The following is a 9,110-nucleotide window of genomic DNA, read 5'->3' as shown; positions in this document are numbered from 1 at the left end:
TTGAGGGGGCAGCAGGGCCCCTCGCCGGACACTCTTGGCCCCCTCAGGGTTCAGCTGGGGGGTGGGGGGACTCGCACTGACACTGCAGGGCCTGGGGAATCCCCTGCCCACCCCACAGGTGGAGGCCTGGAGTGGGACCTAATGGAGGGGCCCATGCCTGGCAGCCCCCCCCCCATCTCTGTGGCCCCTTTGCCAGTAGACCAGCCCCCCCTCCCCGACTCACGTGGAACAGCCTCATGGCTATGCCTTCACCCTGCCCCTGCTTGCCCCCCCGCCCCCATTTACCAGCTCAGCCCCCCAGGGCACCCCTTCCACCCATGGGTTAATGAACGTCCCAGAGGCCCCCCCGCTGGGGGTCAAGGGAAGAGATAGCAGAAGCGGGGGAGAGAAGGCTCCTCAGGGTTGAAGAAAAGAAACATACAGAGGGTGAGTGGGGCAGGAAGTGGGGCACCCCCCCCCCTTCCACTACAGCTAGGGCTGGCCCAGGCACTTGGGGGTTGGAAGGCTCCGGCTGCCCCCCCCCAGCACAGGGATTGGGCAGAGGCTGTGTCTCCCCCCCCCACCGGAGGTGTGGGGAGCAGGATCCTCAGGCACACAAGGGCCATAGGGCCTCTGGCTTCGGCGCCGGGGGGGAGCCAGGACTCTTGGGGTTCTGTTCCCGGCACTGGGAGGGGACCTCCATGGCTGCCCCACTCTCTAGCCCCAGGAACCAGCCAGCTGCGCCATTTGCCATGGGGGGAGGGGGTGATCTTGGCCTGGTGCCGCTTCGCTGCCCGCATTTGGGGGATCCGCAGGGGGAGACGCTCGGGGGGCAGCTTGCTGAGCTTTGGTCCAGAGGCAGGGCCCCTGGCAGGATGGGGCCACCCAACTTCTACCGCTGGCTGCTAGGTAAACAGGCCGGACAGCCCGCCTGGCTCCTGCAGCACCGGGCACAGGCCGCGGGAGAGACACCAGGCCCGAGCCCTGGGGCCCTGCCCTTAACGCCCCGGGGAGCAGAAGGCAGCGGGAAGGGGCGGAGAATGACCCCGATACACCACGGAACACCTGGCATTTGACTGGGTCGAGTGGTCTCCCCAGCAGGCCCGGCTGGGGGCAGAGTTTGAGAGTGGGCCTGGCCCCGGGGGAGGCGGCTTGGGCTGGCTCCATACGGGGGGCTCAGCAAGGCACTCTGGAGGCTGGCGGGGTGTGTCCCCCAGGCTGAAGAGGCGGACGCAGCCGGTCCAAGGTCCTCGGTGATCCCGCTGGCTCCTCCTAGCCCTCCAGCTTGTGGAGACTAGACCTGTTCAGAGAGTTTCTGGTGGGGGCGAGGAGGGGAAGCCTCTAATTAATCAATGGGTGAAATTAACATGTGGCAAATCCGCCCCCTCCCCGGCGGGTGGGGGGACCCTGGTAACTGCCGGGTGTGGAGAGACCCCAGGGAACAAGCCAACCCTGACTCCCAGCTCAGGGAAGGGAGTGGAGTGTAGTGGTCAGAGCAGAGAGCCAAGACTCCTGGGTCCCATTCCTGGCTATGCCACAGGATTCCCTGCATGACCCTGGCACGTCCCGTCTCCTCTCTGCCTCAGTTTCTCCTCTTGTCCTGTGCGTATTCCAGCTGGGAACGACCTGGGGACGGTCTCTCCCCGGTCCGGGGGGTGCTCACCGGGGGGTGGAGCGCGGGAGAGCGGGGCGTAGAGCTGGGGGATCCGGCGGCCCAGCAGGGGGGTGCAGCGACTCCCGGAGGCGCAGGTAGTTCCGTTCCAGCTCCCGGTGATACTCGCGCTGGTCCGGCCCGATCAGCGCCTTGTTCTTACGCAGGGCGTCTTCGCACCTGGAACCGAGGGCGGGCTCATCACCACGGCCAGCGGGGGTCCCAGAATGCACTGCTTCGCCCCCGCTGAATGCAGGGCCCCGGGCTGGGGAGAGGGGGCTGGGGAGGGCTCGGAGCCCAGCGAGGGAGCTCCGGGCAGGGAGGGGCAGGACCCAGCCCCCCACCTCCTGGGGATGAGGCCAGCCCTGGAGAAGGGGGCTATGGAGGGCTGGGTGCCAGGGGGAGAGGGAGAGAGAGGGGGGAAGGGGGGCTGGGTGTCGGGGGGGGGAGATGGGGGCTGCCAGCGGGGGATGGGGGCCGGTACCGTTTGGTGAAGTCCCTGAAGCAGAGGCGCAGCTTGTTGTGGTGCCGGTACAGCCGGGGGTCGTCCGGGATCTCGGCCAGGAACACCTGGGCCACCTCCAGCGGGCCCTGGGCAACGGGCAGTGGGTCAGCGCCCTGCCCCGCCCCCGCCGGCCCAGCCCCGCCCCCGTCCAGCCCTGCCCCGCCCCCGTCCGGCCCCGCCCCACCCCATCCGGCCCGCCCCGCCCCGCCCCCATCCGGCCCAGCCCCGCCCCCTGCTGGCCCCGCCCCGCCCCCGTCCAGCCCGGCCCTGCCCCCGTCCCCATCCAGCCCGGCCCCGCCCCCTGCTGGCCCGGCCCTGCCGGTGCCCCAGCATGACTCAACTCCTGGCGCGAGGGCCAAAGCGGCCGTGGGGCGAAGGGGGCGGGGACGTGGGGGGGCACCGGCGCAGCCCCAGAAAGGGGTGGGGGGGAGGATTGAGGCCCCCTCCCGGCCCGTGTCCGCTGCGTGACCCCCGACCCCCCTGCCCTGCCCGGGGCGCCCCACCTGGTTGACAGTGGTGCCCACGCAGCCTGCAGCACCATCTGCAGCATCTTGGCGTCGGCCGGGTCCTGGTGGGTGGCGAAGGCCAGTTCCTGCGTCTTCTTCTGCATGTCCTCAATGGCCACCTCGATGGGGTCAGGATGATCTGGTGCACCGGGGGCTGGGGGTCAGCTGGGTGCACCAGAGGCTGGGGGTCAGCTCGGCCCCCAGACCCCTGCGGCACCCTGCCCCCCCGCCGAGCACCCGCCCACGGCGCCCCCGCCGAGCCCCCCTCCAGAACCCCCTCCCGAACCCCCGCAGCCCGGCGCCCACCGCCAAGCCCCCCTCCCCAAACCCCCGCCCACGGCGCCCACCGCCGAGCCCCCCTCCCGAACCCCCGCAGCCCGGCGCCCACCGCCAAGCCCCCCTCCCGAACCCCCGCCCACGGCGCCCACCGCTGAGCCCCCTCCTGAACCCCCGCAGCCCGGCGCCCACCGCCAAGCCCCCCTCCCGAACCCCCGCCCACGGCGCCCACCGCTGAGCCCCCTCCCGAACCCCCGCAGCCCGACGCCCATCGCCGAGCCCCCCTCCGAACCCCGCCCACGGCGCCCCCCGCCGAGCCCCCCTCCCGAACCCCGCAGCCCGACGCCCAGCCCCTGCCTCCCCCCCGCAGCCCGACGCCCATCGCCGAGCCCCCCACCCGAACCCCGCCCACGGCGCCCCTGCCGAGCCCCCCTGCCTCCCCCCGCAGCCCGACGCCCATCGCCGAGCCCCCCTCCCGACCCCCGCCCACGGCGCCCCCGCCGAGCCCCCCCCCCCGAACCCCCGCCCACGGCGCCCACCGCCGAGCCCCCTCCCCGAACCCCCGCAGCCCGACGCCGAGCCCCTGCCTCCCCCCGCAGCCCGACGCCCATCGCCGAGCCCCCCTCCCGAACCCCCGCAGCCCGACGCCGGGCCCCCCTCCCGAACCCCCGCAGCCCGACGCCCATCGCCGAGCCCCCCTCCCGAACCCCCGCCCACGGCGCCCCCGCCGAGCCCCCTCCCGAACCCCGCCCACGGCGCCCACCGCCGAGCCCCCCCTCCCGAACCCCCGCAGCCCGACGCCGAGCCCCTGCCTCCCCCCGCAGCCCGACGCCCATCGCCGAGCCCCCCTCCCGAACCCCCGCAGCCCGACGCCGAGCCCCCCTCCCGAACCCCCGCAGCCCGACGCCCATCGCCGAGCCCCCCTCCCGAACCCCTGCCCACGGCGCCCCTGCCGCCCCCCGGCGGCACCTCCTCCTTGTGGACGACGGGCAGGCGGGTTCTGAGGTAGGGGAAGGCGTGCGAGGTGGCGAGCAGCGTCTTGCGCTTGAACTGCTCGTGCAGCTCCCCGTGCGCCCGCCCGTCCAGCGTGAAGGGCGTGCAGAAGAGGAAGCTGCGCAGACCGTAGTTCTTCTCGAAGTAGGTGACCCGCTCCTTCAGCTCGTAGGTGTCGAAGAACGGCTCGACATAGGTCAGCTGGATGTAGGCCTGGGGGCGGGGGGGCCGTGAAGGGGGCACGGCTGGGAATCTGCCGCCCAGCCCCAGGGAGCCCCATGACAGGAGGACCCGGCCCATCCCGCCCTCCTCACGGCCCCGGAGCTCGGTGACACTGGGCGAGTCCTTGCCTGCTCGCGCCTCGGTTTCCCCTCCTGCCTTGTGTCTACTCAGACTAGGAGCTCCTTGGGGCGGGGCAGGGCAGGTCTCGCTGTGTCCATGCAGCACCCGGCACGATGGGGACCCCCAATCTCAGCTGGGGTCTGGGCAGCACCCGGGGCGTGACAGGGAGGGAGGGGGGTCCAATCTCAGCCGGGGGCCCAGGCACTGCCATATACCCCTACCCATGGGCCCCAGCTTTACCTTATTGGGGTCCAGCTTGGCCTTGTCCACAGGGTTCGAGTCCTTGATGATCTCGACCAGGTCATCCCCGAAGCGTTCGGCGTAGAACTCCTGGGGGCGGGGGGGGGGAGACCCCCCCGGTCTATGGGGCTGGGCCTGGAACTGGCCAGTTTCCAGGCAGGGCGCCTCTGGCCGTCACCCCGGGGGGTGGCCCCAGAACAGCCCCACGTCCCCCAGCCTGCGGGCTCCTGGCTGGCAGCGGAGGGACCACGGAGGCCCAGTGTGTGTCGAAGGGCCCCCAGCCCCCCACCCCGCTGTCCCGGGGCAGAGCTGCCCAAGCTGCAGACAGAATTCCTCTAGGTGCCCAGAGACCACAATGACGGGCAGAGAGGGCATGGGCGCCTGGCGATCAGGGGTCCATGGGGGGGGCACCCAGGCAGCGTCCCATGCAGGGGGGCGGGTTACAAGCTGGGCTCCCGGGAGAGCTACCAAAATCCAGCAGGATTCCCACCCCTCCCCCCCCGGCCACTGCGGGGAGCTGGGGGGCAGTGTGAGGGGCAGAACCAGCCCATGGGACTCCGGCCAGGGAGGCCCGAGGGGGAGAGCAGGGTCATTTCCAACCGACCCGCAGCCCCCACCTACCCCAGCCCTGGGCTCCCCCCCATCCTGCCGGTACCCCTCACTCTGACCCGCAGCCCCCAGCCACCCCAGCCCTGGGCTCCCCCCATCCTGCCGGTTCCCCTCACTCCGACCCACAGCCCCCAGCCACCCCAGCCCTGGGCTCCCCCAATCCTGCCGGTGCCCCTCACTCCGACCCACAGCCCCCAGCCACCCCAGCCCTGGGCTCCCCCCCATCCTGCCGGTGCCCCTCACTCCGACCCGGCAGCCCCCTGCCAGCCGAGCCCTGGGCTCCCCCCCATCCTGCCGGTGCCCCTCTCCCTGCCCCGCCTCACCTCCAGCCGGTGGGAGATCTCGGCCAGCTTGGTGATGGACGGCTCTTTATACACAAACTCCTGCTCGTCCAGGTCCCCGAACTTGCTGCCGTAGAACCCGACCCGGAAATATGTCCCGAACATGCGCTGGGGGCCTGGGCAGAGCGGGGCCGGTGAGCCTGGGCGCCTGGCCAGGAAAGGCCAAGAGCCGGCGGCCACAAGCCTCCTTTAACTGCAGCCATCTCCGGATACAGCAACAGCTGGGGGGCAGGGTGGGGAAGGGGCGGCCATGGTGCTCAGGCCCCGTCCCTATGAGCTTTTCTCCGGCTCCTCCCCTGCATCCCCCCACCACCCCCAGACCTGGCTTTGCTCCCTGGCTGGGAGGTTCTGGCCCAGGGTACCCCCCCCAAATTGGTGGCACGCCCCAGGGGGGCGACTTACCGCAGCATCGAGGTGGGGGAGCAGCAGTGGGCAGGACCGGCAGCCGGGGAGAGAAGACGAGAGGCAGCAGGTTAGTAGGGGGCAGGGGGTGGTTCCTAGCGTGGCGCTGGGGGGCCCAGGGTCTGGCAGGGGGGGCCCCCGGGACAGATCGGCCCCCCCTTGCGGTAGAGCTGAAACCACAACAACCATGCAGCCCCCATCCCCCCCGGAGCACTGCCACCCCCAGCCACCTCCACTTTGACCCCCCATACAGAGGTGAAAGGTCACCGGCGTCACAGCTGGGGTCACCCGGGGCACACTGGGGCAGAGGGGCTGTGGGGGCTGCACCCCCACCCTGTATGGGGATTTCCTGCCCTGGCCCACAGCTCTTCCCAGCCAGGGCTACCTGGCCCCCCCGGTCTGGAAGTGGGCGCAAAGCAGGGACCAGCCGAGACCTGCTAACTCATCACACCCAGGACAACCGCCCACGGTCGGGGTCACTCGCAGCAGGGAGAGCAGGGCCACTAACCGCTAGGCCCCACTCCCCTCCCTGAGCCAGGGAGAGAACCCAGGAGTCCTGGCTCCCAGCCCCCGCCACTCTAACCGCGAGGCCCCACTCCCCTCCCCGAGCCAGGGAGAGAACCCAGGAGTCCTGGCTTCCAGCCCCCACCGCTCTAACCGCTAGGCCCCGCTTCCCAAGCTGGACAGCGTTAGAAAGAGACCATTCCGCCAGGCAGCCCAGACCATGCACGGGTCGGGGGGGGAAGACGTGCGGGGGGGGGCTGTGAGGGTGCTGCACACACAAGTCTGGGGGGAGGGGGTGGGCACACACACGCACACACACACACACACACACACGTGTCCTACCTCCCAGCCAGCGCTCTGACAGGACGGGCACAGAGGGGGGCGAAGAGAGCAGGAGAGAGAGCTCGTCAATTGCCGTCAGGACCCCCCCGCCCCCTCCCCCCGCTGCACAGGATCGCACCCGCAGCACGCCCCAACCCCCCCGGACGCTGCAGGTGGGGCTCGGAGGGGAGGCCTGACCGATCGGAAAACACTGCCCCCCTGGGGAACTGGGGCAACCCCGAGGCAGCTCCCCACTGCAGCCAGCTGGGCACCCCCCACTTTGCCTTCAGTGGGAAGCTGGGGTCCCCTCCCCTACAATTCACATCTCTGCCACAAGGGGGCGCTCTCACCAAGGGACCACGCCCACACTCTGCCTCAGCCGAGCAGCCAAGGGGCCCCCTCAGGCTAATAGAAGTCGCTCCACGGTGCAGAGGGGGAAACTGAGGCATAGACAGGCGGGGACCTGCCCAGGGACGCGGGCAGACAGTGGCAGAGCCAGGGAGAGAACCCAGGAGTCCTGGCTCTCGGTCCCAACACCACCCACTGGAGCCGCCCCCTCCAGGACCCATGGCCCCGAGGCTGCAGGGCCCCGGCCCGCGCGGCCCCCAGCTGTGCCTGCAGCGGGCGCTCACCTGGCTGGTGATCTTGCTGAAGGCGTCCTGCAGGTTGCCGTGCAGTGCCGCCAGCTTCTTGAACTCCCGGTTGGCCTCGTGGATGGGGATGAGGATCTTGTAGACCTCGTTCACCGCCTCGTACAGCCCGCCCTGGGGGGGTCAGACGGGGACGGCAGCCCCCCAGCCACGTGAGCAAAGGGGGCAAATAGTCTGCCCCCTGCCCAGCTCCCCCAGGCCCAGACACCCCCTCCCAACGCCCCACGCACTGCCCCTTCCCCCGCCAGGGGCAGGCTCAGGGCCACGCTGGCTCCCTCCCTCGGCCGGCGGCGGGAGTAGGGCCGTTCACTGGCGCTCACCATGGTGAAGAAGGCGGCTGCCTGCTCCAGCAGCCCCACGAGCCCCAGCTCGGTGAAGAACTTCCCGGAGCAGATCCCCTCTTCGTCGGGGGCCAGCACGTCGTCCGAGACGGCCGACTCCTCCAGCACGTTGGACGAGATGCCCTGCCGGAGACGGGTGGTGAGCGGGGCTGGGGGGTCTGAGAACCCCCCACTGCTCCCCACGGGCGGGCGGGTCAGCGGGCAGGCCTGCCCGGGGATGGGACAGGGAGGAGGCTCTAGTGTTAGAAGGGTGGGGGGGGGGGGCAGCCAGGACTCCTGGGTTCTCTCCTCAGCTCAGGGAGGGGAGCGGGGTCTAATGGTCAGAGCATGGGGCTGGGGGCCAGGACTCCTGGGTTCTCTCCCTGGCTCTGGAGGGGAGTTGGGGCTGGTGGGTTGGAGCGGGGGGCGGGGGCTGGAAGCCAGGACTCCTGGGTTCTCCCCCCAGCTCAGGGAGGGGAGCGGGGTGGGGTCTAGGGGTCAGAGCATGGGTCTGGGAGCCAGGACTCCTGGGTTCTCTCCTTCTCCCCCTGGCAGGGGTGGTGTGTCTGGTCAGCACTCGAGGGGGCACCGTCCCCGATCTCCTCTGCCACCCCCCGCTCACCTGGAAGGAGACGCAGCCCACGGGCAGGTAGCGACAGTCCTCCAGCATGCTCAGGTACTCGGCCACCAGCGCGGCCGCGTGCACCAGGCACTGGGCCGCCTCGGCGTGGTTCCCCTGCGACGAGTGCTTGGCCGCCATGTTCTGCAGCCACGTCAGCCGCAGGTCCGGGGAGTTCTGGTAGCCCTTGGCGATCCTGGGAAGAAACAGGGGCTGAGAGCCAGGACGCCTGGGTTCTCTCCCTGGTCCGGAGGGGGGGGGGGGGGGAGACGGGACGGGACGGGACGACTAGTGGGTTAGAGCGGCGGTGGGGGAGGGCTGAGAGCCAGGACACCTGGGTTCTCTCGCCAGCCCGGGGAGGGGAGGGGGGGTCTAGTCGGTTGGAGTGGGGGGCTGGAACCCAGGACTCAGTCCGTTAGCTTGTGACAAGTCTCCTCTCTGCTCCTCAGCCCCCCACTTCTCTACTGGGAGGTGCCACTCCCCGGGAGTTGCGGGGGGTGGGGGGGGTGCTGTATTCCTGCCTGGACAGTGCTGGGCAGTGCACGCGGGTGGGCAGGACCGGGAACCTGGCTGGGGGCGGATGGGGCGTGGGGGAGGACGCTGGAGGAGCAGGCTGGGGGCGTGGCCATGGCTGGGGGCGTGGCCGGGGCTCTCACCTGTACATCAGGTCTATCAGCATCTCCGGATCCTCCTGATGCTCCTTCATCTTGACGGTGTCGGTGAGGATCATGTGCAGGTTGAAGACGAGGTCCTGCACCTGGGGGGGACAGCGGGGGGGCCGGGGCTCAGACTCCCCCCTCCCTGCCCATCACCCCACACTGCCAGCGCCGCTCCGGGAGCGCGGCTGGGCCA

The 9,110-nt window shown here is 71.0% G+C and overlaps 1 protein-coding gene across 1 annotated transcript in view; it reads right to left on the bottom strand.

Moving 5' to 3' along the window:
* Positions 1–701: 701 nt before the first annotated feature.
* Positions 702–9,110, bottom strand: part of DOCK6 (dedicator of cytokinesis 6) — a 59,024-nt gene continuing 50,615 nt past the window's right edge. The window contains 14 exon segments of the mRNA XM_074935434.1: positions 702–1,294; positions 1,643–1,810; positions 2,115–2,221; positions 2,639–2,667; positions 2,670–2,765; positions 2,768–2,780; positions 3,887–4,123; positions 4,493–4,582; positions 5,425–5,550; positions 6,691–6,705; positions 7,302–7,433; positions 7,640–7,783; positions 8,262–8,454; positions 8,915–9,015. Of these exon segments, the coding sequence (XP_074791535.1) occupies positions 1,252–1,294; positions 1,643–1,810; positions 2,115–2,221; positions 2,639–2,667; positions 2,670–2,765; positions 2,768–2,780; positions 3,887–4,123; positions 4,493–4,582; positions 5,425–5,550; positions 6,691–6,705; positions 7,302–7,433; positions 7,640–7,783; positions 8,262–8,454; positions 8,915–9,015 (1,494 nt within the window). The 3' untranslated portion in view covers positions 702–1,251.

This window comes from Natator depressus, chromosome 20 (genome assembly GCF_965152275.1).
Source record: "Natator depressus isolate rNatDep1 chromosome 20, rNatDep2.hap1, whole genome shotgun sequence".
Taxonomy (NCBI): Eukaryota; Metazoa; Chordata; order Testudines; family Cheloniidae; genus Natator; species Natator depressus.
This window is presented reverse-complemented; position numbering and strand designations above follow the sequence as displayed.